The following is a 21,554-nucleotide window of genomic DNA, read 5'->3' on the forward strand; positions in this document are numbered from 1 at the left end:
CCCACATCTCACGTCTTAAGGTCTTAATAGTGTGCATACACAGTCCTGAAAAGAAATGGCTTTACCCTGATTTAAGAAGTGAATAAACATAAAAAAAAATTACATTGAGAAAAAAAAAAAAAAAGTGCATAAACACTTGCACATTGTCGACCAAGATCCCCAGAATTGAGATTTAATTTCTGAATCTGATTGCAAAACCTGTGTCACACTGGATGTCTTCATGACTCCTGGCTTCAAAGTCACATGGTTTCCAAATCATAACTTCTAAAAATAGCTTTGTACATCCTATAGCTTTTCTTGGCAAGACAGTTCTCTATGGTGGCTCAAGACCTTGGACCGGAGTGCATAAGTTTGAATTCCCACTCAACTGCTTTCCACCTTAGGTTTGTTGCTTCAGCTTTCTAGGTTTCCGTTTCCTCTTTTAAGCCAGAATAATGCCACTACTTAGATCATAGGGTTCTTGTAAGGATTAAAGGAGAGAACACATTAAGGCATTTTGAGAAGTGCCCTGAGCATGTCATTAAGTGTTCTTTAAATGTTAGTGATTTCTGGGTCACTTTACTTTGTCTTGACAGAATATAAAATTTGGATTGTTGAATACCTGCTGACAAAGAATACACACACATTTTTTTTTTCATGAATTTCCACTTTTAAAAAGTCCTCACTGCAGCATAATCTCCAGTTTTCCATGTGGACTTAGCTTTTTTCAGAACTTCATGTTTCCTATTTCTTAGACAACTGGTAGCAACACCGTTCATCTGACCTCAGTGGTGACTACAGGCTGTTTTGCCAGCCTCAGACAGGAGGCTGCCCCTCCCTAGCAGTACCTCTTCTGAAGTCATGTTATATAATCCTGTGGGTCTCTCGCTCTGATTGCTTAAGCAAGGTCAACTAGAGTCATTTCGAGTGATTTTGGATCTGGTCTCCCTCCAGGCAACAAAGCTGTGACTCAAACTCTACTACAGTCTGCAGCCTAGTTTCCCGCCAAGTAGACAAATAAGCAGATACATCTGGTCCCATCCATACTGAGCAATAATGTTAGAAATGCTGAAACACAGGCAAGGTCTACAATGCTGTGTCCCTGGCTTCCAAGGTTTCTGAAGCCCATCCCGCCTTTCCCGAGGCTTAGCTTGTTCTTTTTCCCCAGGATCTTCCATTGGAGTCCCCTTTTTGCCTAGTGGTTTCTGTCACTTGCTACCAAGAATTCTGAAAATTCAACTGAACTATCATCTGTAGACTACTTTAGCAGCTTCCACCAGAATTTATTAAATACAATCAATTAAGAATCATTTCTCGGGGCTGGGGAGATAGCTCAGTCGGTAGAGTGCTTGCCTTGCAAGCTCAAGGCCCTGGGTTTGATCCCCGGCACCCCCCAAAAAAAAAAAAATCATTTCTCAAGGCCTTCACTAAGTGCTGGGCACCATACTAAATTCTAGAAAGAGATGATGGTAGATCACGTTCCTCATCCAGATCCTGCATTTGGAAGAAATAGTAAGCCCAGGAGGAACTGGAAGGGCTGCCTACCATTGGGTGGTGAAACTTTCCCTGGGTCTGTTTGTTCATCTATAAAAAGGAGGGAACTGTGTCAGTGTTTAAATTGTAGTGGGGAATCCTAGTGCTCCCTAGGGGTGCTAGACCCAAGGGTAAGTCAAATGGCCCCTGAGCCCTCCTGCACTTGCTCACTTTTTTGGGGGAGAGGCAGGGGATGCCCGGGATTGAACTCAGGGCACTCCACCACTAAGCCACGTCCCCAGCCCTATTTTGTTCACTGAATTGCTTAGCCCCTTGCTCTTGCTGAGGCTGGCCCTCCTATTTCAGTCTCCCAAGCTGCTGGGATTACAGGCGTGCGCCACCATGCCCAGACAAACCGGCTTTTATAAACCACCTCCTGTGTCAAACAACTTTTGGTGAAAGAGTTCCTTTGCTGAAGGGAAAATTTCACCAGATGGGCCCTGAAGTTCAACCTTTCAGCTTTTCCAGTCCCAGGATCCTTTATCGAAAACGTCAGCCTTTTGCCTGCCTGTCATTCATTCTCTAGGCTCCTCAGGGACAATCACTAACAAACGCTGAGCTTTCTAAATCTGAAAGACCAAAAAGAGCCAAAGATTCACAAGTGGTCCCTAAATAAAAAGTCCCTTGATCAAAAATTTCCTCCAGAAGTTTCATGTGGGTTGTTTAATTCTCATAATAAAGGATAAATTAAAAGGGGGACATTAAGCCCACTGGAAAGATTCAAAGATGGTCTTTCTCCACTTACACATTTTAATGTACATTAGTCTTGAGCCCCACAAAATAGACTTTTACTGCAGAAAGCAGGTGATTTGAAGCTTTCCTGTTTTCTTGGTTAGGCTGTAGAGGCCATCATTATTTTATTATCAAGGAACCATGTTTCAATTTGGTGAGATTAAGTCAGGATCTCCAAAACACAAGATTTGGTTTACTGATTCAGATCTAGGGTGGGGCTCACAACTTTTATTTTTTTTTTAAGTAGCTTGCTAGTGACCAGGGTACTCAGCCAAGTTTGGCAACGATAGAACCTGTATTCTCCAAGTCCTCAATACAACTTTCCTTCAAGGATTCTCTGTTCCAATTACAAAAATGTTGCTCAGGATCATCTGCAAAGTGTAGGAATAGTTGGGAGGGTGGGATCTTGATGATTTGGAAAACAGCCCTGCCCTGCAAGAACTTACCCAGGGTCCCAGATCAGTCCATTTATGAGAAGCCTGTAGTGTTCCTAAGTAGGCCCTGGACTTCTGAATGACAGAAATGGAGAACTGCACTTAGCTTCAGCCCCACCAGACTAGGCCTTCAGTCACCAACAACTGCATGTGTATCGAGCAGAACTCACAGGTCCACTGCAGCCAGTCCTTGTAAGCAGGAGAATTCCATTTTATTTTTTTCTAATTCCCATAAAAAGAAATTTTAATCCCCTGCCCCATGATTAAAAGAGTCAACAAAATTGTTTTATTATTATTTTATTTTCATATACAAAAAGATAAAACTTGAAATAGTTCTAGATTTTTCCTCCTATTCTGTTGGGGTGTGGCTGCTTCTTCACACAGGGGGAAAAAACTACATTCACATCGGTTTATTTGAGGACCCAGTGCAGAGTTCAAGCAGCAAAACCCCAATTTAGCAGATCTAATTTCAAACTTGACACTCATTTCTAAAAGTACCACAGTAAAAAGGAACAAAGATCCACTGCAAATGAATGAACTATGATACAATGTTCTTTCCAAAATGTTTTCATTTCACAACTGTAATTACATGGATGTCTGCTTCAGGCCATTTTAGATGTGTGTGTGTATATAATATATATATATAAATCAGCACACTTTTCAAATCCAGACAGGGTAACAGCAACAAGCTTAATTCTGTGTATATATATATGTATATATATATATATATATTTTAAAACATGATACTTTAGTATAACTTTTGTTAATTCAGTAGTACAAGCTATTTCTGTTCTACAATTTTTTTTTTTTTTATAGCTACAAGGGTGAAAAGTGACCTACTACATTTACATCTCACATATCCTGGTATACAAACAGTACTTATTGAATTTGAGCCAAAAACTAGAAGTCTTTAGTTTTAGCACTTGAAAGAGCTTCCTTGCCTCTACAGCCTTAAATCATACACTAGTCACAATTCCAGAATTTGTGATTACTCATCATTTTAAACTGTGAGAAACAGGTGAATCCAAACTTTTAATTACAATTTATATATACAAGTTAGATAACACAGCTCAATAAGACTTAGCTACCATCCTAAGCCCAACACACACATTCTCCACTAAGTTAGACAAGTCTTAGGGTTTTCCTCCTTTTCCTTACAAATAATGTACAAATTCAGAAGTAGCTGGTAAAACTGATATATAAGATGGTAAATAAAAGGTGACATTTTCTGTTGGTTCCAAAACTGTTCCTGCAAATTTTGTACTCTGCTGTGTTCTTTAACTCTATGTCTATTATATGCAGAAAGCTCTTTTCACAAGAATTGACATCAAACTTGATGTAAGTTAAATTCACAGTACTGTGTAAAGTTACTCAGATTCAAGGACAAATGTGGGAAAAGTATTAACAGGTGAAAATTTGGCCTTTGACATTATCATCACAATTATGTCAAATTCATAAGCAGATTCTTTTGTACAGTTGAAAAATGGCATCATGTGGATTTGTGGCATGGAAATGAAATCTAGAAATATGTTTCTAATCTGCGGTAACTCTCTCCTTCAACTTTAAAGTACCACTCAATTTTCTTTGCATATTTTACAGATTTCTCAAAAAAATGAGGGGGAAAAGTTGCTGGCATTTTAACAACCGCTCCCCTCACTGGTGGTCTTAGTATTTCAGATGGGGTCTCCCAAAGAATCTCTAATGAATCATTTGCTCCCAGACAGCCTGACAATGACTTGGACACTTTTCAAATTAAAACTCAGATGTTGCCTGATCTTTCCTTCTCGCATCTCTGTCATTGTAAAATTTGGATGACAGCATTTTTCCCTTACGGAGAAATTATTTGGCTAAACATACACTTAACTCATGGCAGTGCTCTGAGAAAACCCCACTCGGGCTAAAGCACTTGCAGGGACTGAAGTCAATAGTCCACTGAAAGGGGCAAAGACCAAACAGACACTCAGAGGGCTGAGCCTGGACCCACTAGGAACACAATGACCTTGGTGTCCCATGGTCAGCAGGATGGCAGGACAGCCCAGGCAGGCCGTTTGCATGGTTGAGCTACCACTTTTAATCTTGGTCTGCCATCTATGCCCCAGAGACAAAAATTCAGATGTGGTGACTGCTGGTTAATTAAGCTTCTTGAACTGGTAAAAAAGGCTCTTTAAAAATATATATATATATATTTATTTAAAATACACCATAATGACAAACAGCCATGTCCCAACAAGGCCTAATTTCACAGCAACATATGCTACAGACATCTTCCCAAAATGCACTGTGGTGGACAGTGGGTTTTTATCCTGCCATTTAAAGGAATGTTCTACATCTGAGCTTTAGCGACTGGAAATGTGTTACAAAGAGCTCATCTTTGGAACTAATTTACGTGCAAGACCAGCCCGTTAAGCTGCTTGGCTTAATCAGACACACCAGAATACTGAGAACGGCAGAAGGCAGAGGGGCGCAGGAAGCACCTTCAGGCGACACTCCAGACCGACCCCACCACAGCCAGGAGGAGCTCAGCAGAAGCCCGTCTCAGTCCCTGCTTCACTTAAAACAAGTTTAAGTGCCCACACGCATCAGGGTTCCTGCGTGTGTGTTAAGTCTGCAGTATCAAGAGGACCCAGATGGTGACACTATTCAACATGAGGTCTGAGGTAACTGGTTCTTAAAAGACCTGGATCGCACAAGTGCATCCAGAAATTAGAGCTGGGCAAAAGGAAAAAGGTAAGGGGTTTGGGGCTAGTGAAGACAAGTAGGAAAAGCTTACAGCAGTTGCTTTTAAGGGGAGGAGGGTGACAAAAACAAAGGCACAACAAAATTACATTCCAAGACAGGTGGCTGGAGAGCAGAGAAATGTCCTTTCATGGAAACAGAGAAAGGAGTGACGGGTCGCTTCCTGGAGTGCTACTGGATCTGCTGGAACTACATTTGTCGCAAGTATAAAAGGGTAAAGTGTAAACTATACTCTAAACCAGAAGGAACAGAAAGCACAGCTGGTTTAAAATGACACACCAAGGAATTTCCTAACAAAACTACCTCCAGTGTACCTCTGGAAGCCGTGGCCTAAAGCCAGCGGGCAGAGTGTGGGGGTCAAGCCTTTACCTGGGCCTCAAAGCTGGCCATTATGGACACTAAGATTTAGCGTAATTATTCAGTTTCCCCAGATCCCATCGAAAGTCCCACCCAAATAACCATCCACTCTCTACCCAAAATTAAAAAGGTTAAAATGAAGACACCCTTGCAGTGATGCTGACCTTCGTGGGAAAAGCAGGAAACCTCTGTGGACGTGTGAAAGACGCCCTGCTACTGCTGGGGTTCCAGTTTCCTCGGTGGGCTCCTGGCCAATTCAACAGATTAAAGCAGCAAGTCAAACACACACTCGCATCTCAAAGGCCCTGACCACAGGGAACAAGATATGCCTGGCAGCTTTCATTTAATTTAATCACTATATCCACATGCCCCACCCAACCCCCTGCCAACCTTATTTCCGAAGAATCATTCAGCTCAATAATTTGGTCCTACGTAATTCAGTTTGGTGGAACTCAAACCAATGAATTCCCATTTTAAAGTTTTTGTAGGCTGAATCTTTTTCTTATACATGCTGCCCCAGTCTGTGCCACATAAAATTTCCATTCCCCAAACACCTTCAACACTACTATATTCTATAGCAGGAGCTTATAACTGCATGTTTGACCTCAGAACCCTTTGTTCGACAGGAATCTCAGGAGGAAGCACAAATGTAACACACTGCAGGCCCCTCTTCTTCAGATCTGCAAGGAGCCAAGCTGAAGTATCTGTCCTTCACAAGTGGGAGTTCTGGCCAGAGGAGAGTCATAAATTGACTCTAGGCTGCCAGTGTATACAAGAATCCACGTGAGTGCTAAGTAAGTTCACACCCCTCATGCTCCAGTGTGCATTTATCCTGAAAGGTAAAGCTCAGTAGCTCTGATTACAAAAGCATTCTTATTCAGACTCACTAGACTTTATAAAAATAATCTGTGGTATAAAACAATCTCCACACTGTGTAGAAGAAAATCTGTCAGGTGATATAACTAAATATATATGTAGAGCTATAGCTTTTTTAAAGTAAAATTTCAAGTGTTATGTCTCTATTATATAACCTATTCTTTTATTTACAATGCTATCTAACAGTATTGATGCAAACATGATTAGGAGAGTCAGGGAATGGGCCCATACCCAACCAACAGTGGAAGTTCCCAGAACTCAAGACACAACTCATTCATTTGAAATGACCCATCTTCACTGGCTGGGGGGTGACAGGGGCAGGGGTACCAACTAACTAATGGGTCACAATTTTCATAACTGTGAGCTCAAAAACGTAAACTTTGCAAATGAATGTAACACTTCCATAGGCATCCAGAATAGCCCTCACTTAAATAGCATACATCTACACAGCTACATGTATGTTTCTTTAGTGTCCTGTGATTGCCTAAACCCTAGACTATCTGAAGACACTGCCCCGGAGGAAAAAAGATTGGTGCAGCGCCTATCACCACACTCTGGTCAATTTAGAGAATATGCATTTTAATTCTTAAGGAAAAACCACTTCAGTTTTGTCTACAAGCTGCCATAGGAGCAAATAAAGTATCACTGGTTTTGGCACTACAGGATACATGGAGTACCACAATCAAAGTCTTGCTTCATTCGTATCTGGAAGATACCGTCATGAAAATGATAAAACTTATTAAAAACCTAAATAGTGGTAAATTCTGTACATTCAAATTCCTGTCCAAACCAAGTTTATAATGGACCCCCAAACAGGTGTGAAACGTGCACATTCAAAATATCCCACTAAATAACTTAGACTTTTGTTGATAGTTGCTAGGCCTTTTAAATTCACTAATTGTCTTAAAAAATGTGATTGGATTAAGGGTATTTTAAAAAAGAAAACATTTCTTTTTTTTTTCCTAAAAAACTAAATCATTATCTCAAAAAACTTTTCCAAGCCTTCTAAAGGTTTGGGATACATTCATAGGTAGACTGCTGGTTACAAATCAACTACCTGGACTCTAAAACAACTATGAATATAACCCTGAATGCATTAATGTTTAAAATCTAGACTGAGAAAATATACAGTTCTTCAAGTGAATTACTGGGCCTGTTCATCTAAAACACATTGACCAAGACTTAAGTTCCTTATTACTAGACTGAACACATTAGCTGCCAAGTATTTTATCAGTTTAGCTTTTACAAACAGCCACTGACCAAGGAGAAGTCATGTCACCCACGTGCGAAGGAAAGTCCATCTTGTCCTATTCCTTTTCTGGATGCTCCCCCACCATGTAAATAATAGATGTACTGCACTTCTTGAAAAGGTGTGGTCTAATGTCCCTGAAATATGAATCAAGCCTGGTCATCTCTCCAAAAGTATGCCGCCAAAAACCCAACAGGCTGAAATAACTGAGACAAAATTAAACTGAACTCCCGAATACCTTTTCAATTTAGATTTCTAGTGAGCCAAGTTCTTGAGAATGACTATTTAAGTTCTAGTTCCAATTCTAAAATATACTTATGCTTATGCTCATGTACTTATGCTTACTATATTACTCAGCAAAACAACAACAGCAAATCTTTGTTATTATCAGTAGGTACTAGGAACTTTACATACTAAAAAAGGCGAAATTCTGTTTCTAAGAGGGCTACCTAGTCCTCCCATTCTAGATGGGACTGTCACTTCCCTGCCTTTGTGGTTGACCACAGGGGCCACATAATAGGCTTTGCTGAGACACAGAGCACATGAAGAACATACAATACATAGCCCAGCTTCCCAAGAAAAAAAAAAAAAAAAAAACTACATATAGCCCAAGTCCAGGGCACAATCAGCAGAACAGAGAGGATATGAATGTGACCAACTGAAGAGAAAAGCCATAAAGCAGAACTACAGGATCAAGTGCTGCACTTCCTAAAGCATCGGCCAAGTCAGGAGAGCTGACCTAGCCTCTTCGGGCAAGTTTGGTAGGACAACCCCTTCCCTTGTGAGCAGGAGGTGATATTCAAGGTTAGGCAATGTGCTGCTTATTCTGCACAAATGCCCCCAACTGGAGACAGGAATTCAGAGTCAAACAGCTGGCACCACTTTGCCTTGCAGCCAGGTTTTCCCCTTTCTCCTCAGAACACCCCATCTGCAATTCTTGCTCCCTCCTGCTAGGGACCAATAGTCCCAGAAGAAAACCTAGCTCATGCCAGCCCAGTATGCTCTGATGATGTCGTCCACAGCCTCCCCTGCTCACCCCATCACTGAGGACCCTCTGCAGGACACCGTGACACAGTGGCCTCTGTCTTTACTTGCTTCCTCCTTCTCTGGTTCATTTCTGGATCTCTAGCTAGGGTTGACACATCACAGTTTATTACCGGGGTTTTCAACCAGGACATTATCTGCAGAAGCCCATCCCCACAGCCAGGGGCTGCTTAGATGACAGAACACTGGAAAAGAAGAAGCAAGGATCCTTGGTTACTTCTCTTCCCTCTCACCTGCAGGGCTGGGACAGCACCTTCCATGGGCAGAGACAATGAGGCCAGGCCCCATTCACACACAAGTCTTCCACAGAGCTTGGGCGGGGGGGAAGGTAGCAGTTCTCTAGGCTCCCCAAAGTAGATGTTACATGAATCTGTGGAGAGGAACACAGGCAGAGGCCCTATGATCCAATCACCACCATCTCAGATACATATCAGGGGTCCAGGAGGCTCCCAGTTCACATAGCACAGGACGGCAGACAAACAGACCCTTTACTCAAGGGCAAAAGGCCCACCAAAGCCCACCCAAGCTCCCAGAAGGTGGTGGATGGAAACCACCCACCTTCCAGCCAGCAGCAACCAAATATGCCACTTGAAGCTAAAAAAAGCACTTTGCAGCACAGAGTAGGGGCAGTGGTGGGGCAGCCTGAAGCCCTGAGAGCTGCACAAACCCCCAGACTCTCCCTGTCACACCAAACAGGCAACACTTCATTCTGATGACAAGGCCCCATGGGGCCACTGCAGGGGTAAGTGAGGGGTCAGCAAACCATAGTCACCCAGAGAAAAGGTGTGTCTGCCCTCCTGTACAATGTCCCAACCAGAAGGTCCCACAGAGCCAGGGCTCAACCCTCTCTTGGCCAGGCCAAAAGACTTATCAAAGAATCAAGTCAGTGCACAAAAGAAAACCAACGACCCAGAAGACATAGAAAACCAAAAGGGAAGTTGGGGTTTAGTGTTTGGCATTGGGTAGAATTAGTGATCTGATTATTCCTGCAATGAATTAGCTACATTTATTAGTGGTTTGTTTCTTCTGAGGGTGAAGAGTAGAGATGCCCCCACTGCCTGAGGAAAAAGCTAAAGAAAGTAGATATGGCACTTTTCAATAAATATTTTAAAGCTTCTTAAAGAAATAAGTGAAAAGAAAAGCAACTGCTGTAAGGCCTATTTGCTGTTAAAAATTATTCCAAGGGAAGAAAAATACTACAGCACAAAATGAAACAGAAAAAAAAAAAAAAAAAAAAAAAAAAAAAGACAACATAGCTTACCAAAACCAAACCACCGGTCCCAGTAACCACACAGCCAGTCCACACTTTGACCCATGAAGCAAAAACTGAGCTCTGACAGGGAAGCAAACTGACCTCCCACAGCACCCTGTACCCAAACACTCGAGAAAAGGACACCTCCAAGCAGAAGGCCCAGATGCCACACACAGCAACCGAGTGGAGCAGCCACCCACGTGTGGTCAGGCCCATTACACTGTGGACTCCCAGACCCTCTACTCCAGACACGCAGTTCTAGCAACAGCCCTTGGGACACAGTGTGTGGCCACTGGTGCTACTGATCTCCCCCAATATCACTACTGCTCATCTGCTGAAGGAATTAATCTCAAGTAAAATTACCTCCTGTGGGCCTACGGGTTACAGTTTTACCCAGTTAAAGTGGGGTCATGTTATTCTGAACATCGACCAGTCAAGTTATGGGAAACGTCTGACCTTACTAATAACCCAGGAGGCGGCAGCCCTCTTCAGTCTACCCAGGTCAACTTCTCTCCATCACCTGCCAACTTGCCTACTCTTGAGATTAAGAGAAGCACTGTTTTAAAATAAAATGATCCAAGGAAACGAGGAGGAGCCTTCACCAACAATAGTGATGAACGCCCAGACTCAGCCCAGCCAGCCAACCTATCCTCGATGACAATTATTTACAAGGGGGCTTTATCAACAAAAATGGTAGTACTCCCTAGAAGACAAACTTTTTTTCTTTTTCCTCTATTTCTTTTAAACATCCTTGTCATAAATGTCAACTTACATTAAAATATACTTACTACAAGACAACACAACTAACAAAATATATAATAAAACTTACACAAGTAGAAATTCTGAGGTATTTCTGGTTTGAGGTGGTCTGTGGTCGTGAAGTTTTAATTCTTTTACTTTTTTAAAATTTAAACCTCGGAAGCCACATAGCAAAGCATGTGTGTATATGTGGATGTGTGTTTTGTCTGAAAAAAAAATTTAACATGTTTTATAAATTAAAAGTTTTGAAATGTTGAAACAGCAGCATTAGGAACATTCACTGACTAGAGCAAGGTTATGGCATAATAGAAAAAGTTTTTTAGAATATGCACCACTTTAAGGGGTCTGGAGAAAGCCATGTCCACGAGTCACAGAAAGGGGTCAGTAAAGTCACCACATGGGGCTGAGCCAGAGCTGCAGGGCTTGCAAGGTCCCCAGAGAGACAGGCCTTCTTTGTGGGGCACACCCAGGAAAATTTTCTTGCCCCAGCTGTACAGGGCATCCCCTATGGGCATTTCCCTGAAGTACCCCAGGAGGAAACAATTTCGCTATTTCCTCCGTTAAAGATACAGCATCGTGTCACATGAAGAATGTTCACTAAACTATGATGATTTCTGCCCTCCACCTAATCTGAAAAATTTGAGCAGAAAAAAATGTTTCATCTTAGGCCAAGCCCAGGTCAGCGGAATGAAACTGGTCAGGACCAGCAGGTGGGTCAGAGCTGCCCCTGCTCTCAGATTTTCTCCAAACCCCGCACTTGCCCTTAATGCTCGGCCTCCACAAAGTCCTTGCCCTCGATTCCTGGTTACCTGAGAAGTAGCCTCCACAGCAAAGGATGTTGCTCCAAATGTGCCCAAGTCCAGTGTAGCTCTGTTCCAAACCCTACCCTAGCACCATCCTCCCCTTCCAACCCCAGTCCAAACTCCTCGTCCACATCTCAGTTTTTCTTCAATCAGGACAACACCCGTTAGATCCGTGAAAGACACATCTGCTGTTTCTTAAGCTCACTGCCTAAAAAAGGAGAAACAAACAAACAAAAAAAAAAGGTGGTGGGAAAGAGGGGGTGAGGAAATGCCTCTGCTGAGGAAGGTATATTCTTATGTAACAGTCTTCGAAGGTTCCTCGAGTAGAGTTTGCAGCATTAAGTTTCCTAAGACAGGAGATGGGTTTCTTTGTGTCACAGATTCTGAGACGACAAACAAAGAGAAAGTGGGAAAAATGAATCCCAAAGGACAAGAGGTGGCTGAGGCTCTTCAGCATGGCGCTGGTTCTGCATTCACAGCTCAGCACCTCAACGCCTGCTGACGTGTCCGCTGTTTGCAATACAGTAGAGCAATATGCTGGTAAAAACTGACCCAATCCAAAAAATAATATTAATAATAATAATTATAATAATTATAATAATAATAAAAAGTCAAGGTAAAATAGCAGCTGCATTTTATGTGTTTGTTGGTTTTATGGGATTTCCAAAACAAAACACAACTTTTTTTTCCTTTTTTTCTTCAGATCCACTGAGTCTGGAGAGACACTCATGTCCTGGGCCTTAGATGCTTGACTCTTTAGGGGGCAGGTCCACATTGGTGACAGAGGTCACCAGGGAGACAAGACAGTCCGAGGTAGTGCCGTTGACCGACCTCCGGATCAGGGACACCCGCTCCTCCACGCAGCCTGCAGATAGGCGAGCCTCTGCATCATGGTCCCAGCACTCCTCAATGGTCACACAGAGCTGGGCCAGGCCCTGCACAGCAGTCGGGGGGAAGAGAAAAGACACCCTTGTTAGGACCTTTGGGTAATGGCAAGCATGGGAGACTCCAAACTTGATGATGACCCCAAGGATTAGTCAGAGCCTACTGGCCAAACTACGCCAGCAGGTCAATTAGCAGGGGCCTAGTGGAAATTGCAGCAATCAGGATGCTTACCCTCCTGATAGCCACCACCCTGAGCCCACTGGCTTCCCTCAGCCCCAGGGAAGTTTTGCTACTTCTCAGCATAGGAAGGGGAGGGACCCAGGCCCCTCCTAGAGGAGATACAGCTGCTTGCAGTGGTAATCAAATCAAATTTCATGCAAAACCCAAATACAAAGGCCCAAAGTATAGCACAGCGTATGAGTCACAGTGAGGACCAGGAGGGTATTATCTTAACTGACGCCCCGCAGCCCCTGGAACACCTCTCTAGGATCCAAAGAATGGACAAGCTTCCTCTTTGTCCCACTTCCCCTTGACCTCACGCCCCTGCTATGCCCCAGGGGAGTCCCCTGCACCCAGAGCCCTCACCGGGTGCTTCAGCCAGTGATCCTTAATGGTGGGCCGCATTTTCTTGTGCACAACCACCTCCTGCAGCTCCTCCAGTGAAGGGTGCTGGCCAATTTCCTCCTCAAAAGGCAGCATATACTCATCCACAGGTCCTGGGGGCAAAAGGGAACCTGACTACATGACATGGAGGGCCCTCATTTCCCAACTCAGGATACCCAAGATTGCTGTCCCACTCACCATCTGCAGCCTTGCAGCGAGACACAAGCTCCCACAGCACCAGCCCCATAGCATACATGTCAATGCGCAGGAAGGCATCTCGCTGGAAGTTGATGGCTCCCTCAAGCACCTCAGGGGCCATGTACCGTCTGGTGCCTACCTGCATGAGGACAGAAGAGTGCGGGGTCTCCAGAGACTAACCAAGCACAAAGGTTCACTTGGCCAGGGCACAGAAACTATAGCCTGTGTGCACCAAAACCAGGCAAGACAGCGGAATTCACAGTAGGGTACCAAAGAAAGCAAGCCCTGACTCGCTGCATTCACAGCAGAGTCATGAATTGTACCTGCTGATGATTTTAAAATATCACACACTGGAGATAGCAGTGATCTAAAATGGAACTGCTTTCAAATTCCTACAGTAAGACCAGAAGACATTTATACCAATGATGTGTACTTTCTGAGGTTTAGAACAAAAACAAAGAGGGAGGAGAGCACTTAAGATCAAAAGTGACTTCTTGGGAATGATTTGCTAGGTTTAATTTTTGTTTACTTTTTCTAGGTTCTTGGCTTATAGTCACTATACTTTTCTTTCTATTTTATTTTTTGATTAATAATTATGACTGAAAGAAAAAGACTGAGACTACAAAGACAAGTGGCCAAAACCTGAATGGGGAATCTAGGCTTCTCAGCTAACTAGCCTGGGAAGCTTCACGAGCCACCAGGCCTTGGCTTCTCCACTGATAACACTCTCGAGTTCTCAGACAGCTCTGAAGTCAGGTCCCTAGACCTTGCCAGCTGAGTCCCGGAGTATCTACCTTGGGTCAGCCCCTCACTTCCCAGGTCCAGGCTCATTACCTGCCCATGGGTGTCCCCTGGAGGTTTCCCAGGCTCAAACCGAACAGCCAGGCCAAAGTCAGCCAGGACAGCTGTGAGGTCACTCTTTAGCAGTACATTCTTGCTTTTAAAATCCCTGTGGAGACAGGTAGGCCCCATGAAGTAGAACATCAGGATCCGACCCACCCTGTGCTTGAACATTATGATCCAACTCCCACCTTGACTCCTAAGATACTGAGTCAGTGCCCCAAAGTCCCCAGATCAGGCCATCCCACCCTATCTGGGGTGCAGGGTCTGTGCCAGGGTGCAGAAGTGAGGCAGCTTCAGGAGCCCCCACAGGTGTGAGAATCCTTCACTGCCTTTGATGGAAGACTTCCATCAAGGTTGGCAAAGCAACTCCTACCCCAGTGGCTGGTCAGACCTTATCCCAGTCCACAAAGCATCAAAGGCCAGCCCACACCTCCTCAGAGGGGCTGGGAGACAGGTACCCTGGCCTGGGATGCTAGTTTTCTGGGAAGAAATATTTGGAATGTGAATGAGAACAAGGATTTTAAATTAGGTTGCCAAAGATTCTGCAGAGGCCACAAAGGCAGAGTGGAGCAGGGTACCAGTCCGTGCACTCATCTCCACTGATAATAAGAACTACCTTGGGTCCTCAATTTTCCCAGCACCTGTCTCAGCATTGCTGTGAGGATTAAACGGAATGAGCAGCAGACAAAAATGCTTTGGGCCACCCCTGGCACACTTACTATGCATTACTGTTAAGTTGAACCATATGCAAGAGTCGACTTTCAACCTTTTGACCTACAAAAATGGCAAGTGCACACAGTCAACCTCTATGTCATTACTGTTAATACCATTAGGGGCCCTTCAGCTTAGAAACCTAGTCTTTGAGTGTCATTCCCCTCCCTCACAGTCACAGAGCCAGAGTGAATAGCTACAGGAACTTGTCTAAGTCAATCTCTCTGTGATACTGCTCCTTCATCTTTAAGATGGGGTGAAGAAACAGTTTCTACCTTACAAGGTGGTAACTGCAGAGTCAATAATGGGTTGGTATTTCTCAAGCATTTAGGGCACTGCTTGCAATTCAGTAAAGCACAAGGGTGACAAGTTTAAAGTGGTTCTTAAAAGTGTCGTTCAGGAACCCCAGAAGGTTCCCAAGATTGCTTCAGGAGATCTGCCAGGTTGATATTTTTCTTCAATAATCTAGCATTTGCCTTTTTAAGTTCCTTGAACTCTCGGGAGTACAGAAAAGAGTTCTCCAAGGGCTCTATGATAGATGATGTCTTCGCTCTAAAAGATAAGAGTGTGTGTGCTCTACTCTAGTAGTTATCAACAGATACCACCCACATATACAAAACTTAAGAGTTAAAGGGGTCCTAATCAAAAAGTTCAAGAATTACTGCGCCAACTCTTCAAAGTAATTGAGTCAGCACTTCCTCATGTGGCCATTAGAGGGCATGAGAAAACCAGCTTAGGAGGCCATGCCATCCCCAGGACACAGGTGAAGGTCTGGTTCTGCACCCAGTCCCTAAGAAATAACACAGGCTGACTAAGCATGTTTAGGAAACTGAAACACCCCCTACACCCTGCTCTCACCCACCAATCTCCAGTTCCAAGCACAGGGAGAGCACCTGCTAACCCAGGTACCTGTGGGCAATAGACGGCTTGTGGCCCTCGCCTCGGCACCAGGGTACATCCTCGTGCAGGTAAGAAAGGCCTCGTGACATTGTCTCTGCCACGTGACACAGTTCATTCCATGTGATGATGTTCCCCTTGAGGTAATCCGTGAGGGAGCCCTAAGACAGAAAGCACAAAACTTGGACACAGGCTCTAGGTAAAGGACAGACCCTTTCCAACCCAACCCAGCCCAGCCCTCGCAGGGATGTCTCAGGAGGCCAATGATTGGGCTCCTCTCCTGGGAGTCTATAATAAATAGGAAAGGCAAATGAGACCAGCATAGAAGGTCGGGGGTAATCATGAAGTCACTAATCTTATCATAAGTAGTAACCTCAGGGTCACAGGCTCTTGTATGGACAGATTGGTCCACACCTATGGCAGGGATCACCTCATGGGAACCTTTCCACCTCCTATGGATTGACAACATGGCTCACCTTGTCATGGAAGGCCGTGATGAGCCACAGCTCCACCTCAAGGTTAGAGCCTCGCTTCTCAGCAGCAATGAACTGCAACAGGTTCTCATGCTTCATGCCAGGGGTGCTGAAGATCTCCCGTTCACTCTGCCACGATTGCTTGTCCTGGGGCAGGGAGGCAGCTCAGTCCTGCTGCAGCCCCACAGCCCCACAGCAGGGGGATGCACCTTCACTCCATCCCCCTCCCACCAGCCTCTCAGCTTCAGCATCCATATGGAGCCTAGGAGACCAGGACTGAGTCGAGCCACACAGCATTAGGCCAGCAGCAACCTCTCCGATCACTTAACACCAGCCACAATTTAAAAACGAGACCACTGGGATCCAGAGATGGGAAGTGAGTTGCCCCATATCACCCACCAAGTGAAAGGCACAGCCAAGCCAGGCTTTGCTAAGTGTCCTAGGCAAATGCATGGGGTAGCCTAGTGTCCAGAGTTGCTGAGCAAATCATGACGTCAAGAACAAAAACCCACTGTGGAGCACCCATGAATATATTAAACACATACACACACATTTATTTATAGACCCGAGTGATTTTATATATCTGCAGGCTACAGTCAAAATTTACTGTTTCTATAAAAGCATTCCTAAGTGAAGGGGGGCGGGGGACAAAAACCCAGATACCAGAGAAGATCAAGGTATGGCAAAACCCTGCCCTAGTTCTTCAATGCAATTTCACCGCTAAATGCAATCCCCACACAGTCAAGAGTAACATAGGTGACAACTTCCGGTGTGGCTATTTCTTTCTCATCCCACCAGTGTCCAAGGCTTGGACTGCCCTTGGGTAGAAGAGTCTCAGCTCAGGCCACAGTGAGGGAAGATGACCTGGAGTCCCCCATTCACTCACCTGGAGTGGGAAGATCTTGACAGCCACGAAGTCATTCATGAGCTGGGCCTTCCAGACACAGCCAAAGCGGCCACGAGCCTTGATCTCCAATAGCTGCAGTGGCTTCAGGCCCACCAGGGGGGATGGGGGTGGAGGCCCAGGGTCCTAGCGGAAAGCAAAGGCTTAACCAGTACTGGCCTAGCCTCACTTCCCCTCCTCTCCCCTTCCACAAGACTGCACTGTCTCACCTCGTGGATGTCCACATGGCCATAGGGGGGCTTACGATGCCGATACATCCAGAAGGAAAGCAGGACGATGAGGGAAAGGCCCCCAATGGGCAGCAGCGAGTAGGCCAGCACCGTGAGCAGGGTAGGGGCTGTCGGGGGTGGCTCGTACGTGACTGGGGGACACACGGAGCCCTTCGTCACATAGCCCGCCCACTCCCACACCTTCACAGGGCCCTGCAGCCATTCCCCCATCCAGCTCCAGAGCTGAGCACTCTGGGCCAAGGAGAGGCCAAGTCTGCTGGGTCAGGTGCCCTCTTCCCACTGGCCCCTCACCTTCTGGGCCCCCAGCCTCTGGCAAGTGGGTGAAGCGCTCATTGCAGAAGTTGCCTTCGCAGCAGCAGAAGTACACCTGCGGGTTCTCCTCGGTGGCCACACACTCCTGCCTGAAGGCAGAGAGCTTTCTTTACATCGATAGGGGATGCAAGACTCTCCCAGGCCTGCCCAGCCAAACCCCTCCCTACGGACAGAGCATCTCCTGGGCAACATCAGCAGGACAGGTGAACCCATCTATCCTAAGGCATGATCCAAAATTGGGGAGACACCACTAGGAGTTGATGCACCCTGAAACCCCTCCTCAGAGCCGGAGGGGGGCAAACACAGTTGCAGAAGAGCTTGGGAGCCTGCACACCACCTGAAGAGTCCCTTCACTGCTCAGGGCCCAGGGGCAGTGCAAGTGTAGGCAGGCTTCAGCAGAGAAGCGCGAGCCTTGCAGTACCTGTCGTAGCAGTTGAAGTCATCCAGCCAGCAGCCCTTCTTGACGAGCTCGATGGTGCCTGAGCTGTTGCGCCAGGAGGCATAGCAGTGCAGCCGCTTGTCCTGCTCACCCTCACAGCGCTCCAAGCCACTCTGGTTGGTGCGTTCCAGCTCCCAGTTGGCATTGTAGTAGATGCACTCCCGTGTCTCAGCCTCCCCGCGCCCTGAACCTGTGCCCCAGAGAGAACAGACGCTGAGTGCCCCAAAGGGCTACTGTCCCAAACCCCTCTACTGGATGCCATGTTACCACTGTATCCAACACCTCAGCTTACTGGGTGCCAGCCTGCACCAGCCCCGGCTCACTTTTCCCACTACAGCTGCCCTAGGCTCAAGCAAGGGGGAAAGGAAGGAAACCTAATGACATGCAGGATGGACAAGCAGCCAGTCACAGGCACAAAAGGCGGCATCAATAGTGCGAGGCTGGTTGGTGGTGGGCTGCTTCCCTGCAGTACCAGGATTAATGAAGGAGCCCTCGAAAGCCCCATTGAAAAATTACTGTAAGTGCAGGGGCAGGGCTACAGCATATAATTAAAACACACTCTTAGCCACAGCCCAGATCTATCCAATGGGAACGGAGGCAGGATCTCCATTTTTAACCTTCTAGTCTATCTCAGGAGATACTGATGCAGACCTCTAGGACTATATCTGGAGGAACTATAAGGAGAAATGGCTTCCTGTGGCCCTGTCTCCACCTTTCCTTGCTCACTACAGCACCCCCACCCCCTAGGGAGACTGAGCTGGTGTGTCCTCGACAAGAGAACAAGGACCCTCCTGTGTCCCTTCTGCACCCAGCATCCATACCTGGTGCTGCAGAACGTCTAAAGATAATCAGGTCTGCACAGGTAAGGCTCCCAGAGTCACCACCAGGGAAATGTGCCCCTAGCAGGAGGAGGGCTGGCTAGTGGCTGAAGTTGTAAACACAGATCAATCTCCCAGCAGGGCTTGGCCCCTGATGATGACCCCCATACATACCCTCTCCATTCCTGAGCCTCGTTCTATCTCCTGAAGAAATGCCACCCAGGTGGTCAACTGCTTTAACCTCCAACTGCCTGTTCAAAGGCTTTCCTTTAAACCCGGCCTCAAACATTTACCAAATCCATCTCTTTACCATCCCTACAAGATAACTCCCAGTCCCAGTCCTAGCTCAGGCCCCAATTCCCCCATGAATTCTTTTGCCCTGGGATGGGAAAGAATATGCACATGGCAGAAGAGGTTCTGTCTGGGTACCAGCTGTGGCCCCATCACAGGGCATCCACATGAAGGGCTCACTGCCAGAACTCCATGAAGATATCCGAGAGGAAACCAGCAGCAAACAGCACCCAGTCTTTCTACACTCCTTGGGCCTACTGTGGGGCAGTGGCCTATCACCGCCCCTGGCTGGGCTCCCCCAGTCTCCCCCACATACACAACTATGCCCACCACAGGAAAGAGGAGAAGGGGCCAAAGTTAATCCCAAAAAGTCACCAGTTAGCCCACTGGCAGCATGACTTCGTTGGCAGCAGGAAAGGCAGGCAAGGAAAAGGGAGCCCACCTGACCCTGGAGAAGGCACTGCCCTGAGTTCTAGCACAGCCCATAGACTGATTTCCCAGGGCCCTTTTAGTGAGGAGGATGCCAACTGGCTGTCCAGCGGAGGAGCCCCTCGGCCACAGGCGCAGCATACTCTGCTCAGGCTCACCCTTGTCCTACCTTCCTGCAGTGATAAAAGGTCCTTCTAGGGGGGCTGGCCAGGGCCAAGCAGCAAATTCCAAGGCTCCAGGTAAGACCCACAGGTTCAAAATATCACCCAACCAGAATGACAATGTCCAATCATAGCTCTGACCATCCAAGTCTATGTGGCCTAGACCCTGACACTTGTAAAGAAAAAGCATGGCCTTGTGACAAGCCAGGCAGCTGGGACTGAGTCTGGCCCTCAAAAAAGGGCCTCAGGGTGCACATGGGGGCTTACACAGGGGTGCACACTGATTCTCCTCAGTCAGACCCTTCCTCAAATATAGGCTTATAGTTTAGGAGGAGAAGCTGAGGGACCCAATGCAGACAGAAGATCAAAGACTGAGCAAATACGGGGGCACCTGCCCACCTGCGACAGCATCCAGAAGCTCAGCTATGCAAAGGCCCCAGTCCACAGGCCTCCTCTCCCCAACCTGAGGCCCCACTGCATCCACAATAGCAGTTCTAGTTGGGGGAGACTTGAGACTTATGGGAAAGCCTCCAAGTTGGGCTGCAGAGGAGTTGTACACTCTCCCATCTTCTTCCCTCTCTGCAGTCATACCACACTGCCAGTTTCTTGAATGTGCTGGGCTTTCAGGCTTAGCACCCGTTACCACCTCTGGCTGTAAGATGTTCCCCACTTTATCCCTAGGATTTCGGCCCTGGCCTCTCCCCTAAAACCAGGCAAACTATATTTCCATTGGCCTTATGCTTCCTCTAGCACCTAATAGACCACCCTTGGCTAATCACCTTTTCTTATTTTAAAGACTATTTCAGACACCCAAAAAGTATATGCTGAACATAACCAAAAATAATTCCCAAGAAGAAATTACAGTGTTAACATAAAGAACACTTATATAAGAAATAAAACATACCAAATGTGCTCAACAATTGCATTACAAATGCCGCATCCTCCACAAGACTGGAAAACTGATGAAAGCAGGGCCCTTGCCCATCTTGAGTCCTAGAACCAGTTCCAGACATATAGATGGATGGATACACAGAAGGACAGAGGGTGTAGGATGTGTGGTTACAGCAAGATTTCAAAAGAAGGGGACAAGAAAGAGGGATGGCTTCAGTCTGAAGTCCCTGGTTTTTTTTTTTTTCTTTCTTTCTTTCTTTCCTGCCAGAAATGGAGATCAAACCCAGAGCCTCATGCACATTAGGCAAGGGCTCTACCACTCAGCTACACCCCTAGCCCAAGAGTTTCCATTTTTGTTAGGTCAATAGGCAATAAGCTCCCCTGTTCAGAGTTAGGAGTTTAAACAAGGGAGACCAACAGAGTGGCCTAAAGTTGGCCCAGCTCCTCTCTCCCAAGCCACTGTCAGGCAAGAACCCCTTTGGCCACTACCACAGGCAGAACCCAAGTGGAAAGGACCAAGAACTCCAAATCTCAAGGCTCCAGGAAGGACCCAAAGTTTAAAGATGTCACCTGAGCCCCATCTAACCAGATCCTCTTAAAGGCAACCCAGCAAAACAACAGTTTTGAGCTGGTCAGACTTTATAAATCCTGCTTTGACATTGTGTGCCCAAGGGTACATTATAGAACCAGTTACTCTAAGAGGGGTAAATAACAG

General features: G+C 46.1%; 1 protein-coding gene across 2 annotated transcripts in view; it reads right to left on the minus strand.

Annotated features, from left to right (window-relative positions):
• Positions 1-10,217: 10,217 nt before the first annotated feature.
• The window catches only part of Acvr2b (activin A receptor type 2B), a 32,823-nt gene continuing 21,486 nt past the window's right edge, over positions 10,218-21,554 (minus strand). Inside the window, exons 2-11 of one of the 2 annotated variants that reach the window (XM_047531473.1) lie at positions 18,232-18,439; positions 17,790-17,899; positions 17,478-17,605; positions 17,251-17,394; positions 16,368-16,511; positions 15,904-16,052; positions 14,275-14,389; positions 13,441-13,579; positions 13,225-13,355; positions 10,218-12,689 (exon numbers count right to left, since the gene is read on the minus strand). In XM_047531473.1, coding sequence (XP_047387429.1) covers positions 12,495-12,689; positions 13,225-13,355; positions 13,441-13,579; positions 14,275-14,389; positions 15,904-16,052; positions 16,368-16,511; positions 17,251-17,394; positions 17,478-17,605; positions 17,790-17,899; positions 18,232-18,439 — 1,463 coding nt within the window. In that variant the 3' untranslated portion in view covers positions 10,218-12,494. Of the gene's footprint in view, positions 12,690-13,224; positions 13,356-13,440; positions 13,580-14,274; positions 14,390-15,903; positions 16,053-16,367; positions 16,512-17,250; positions 17,395-17,477; positions 17,630-17,789; positions 17,900-18,231; positions 18,440-21,554 lie in introns of both variants that reach the window. The other variant, XM_047531472.1, reaches the window with a different exon arrangement.

Source organism: Sciurus carolinensis, chromosome 17 (genome assembly GCF_902686445.1).
Source record: "Sciurus carolinensis chromosome 17, mSciCar1.2, whole genome shotgun sequence".
Classification (NCBI taxonomy): Eukaryota; Metazoa; Chordata; class Mammalia; order Rodentia; family Sciuridae; genus Sciurus; species Sciurus carolinensis.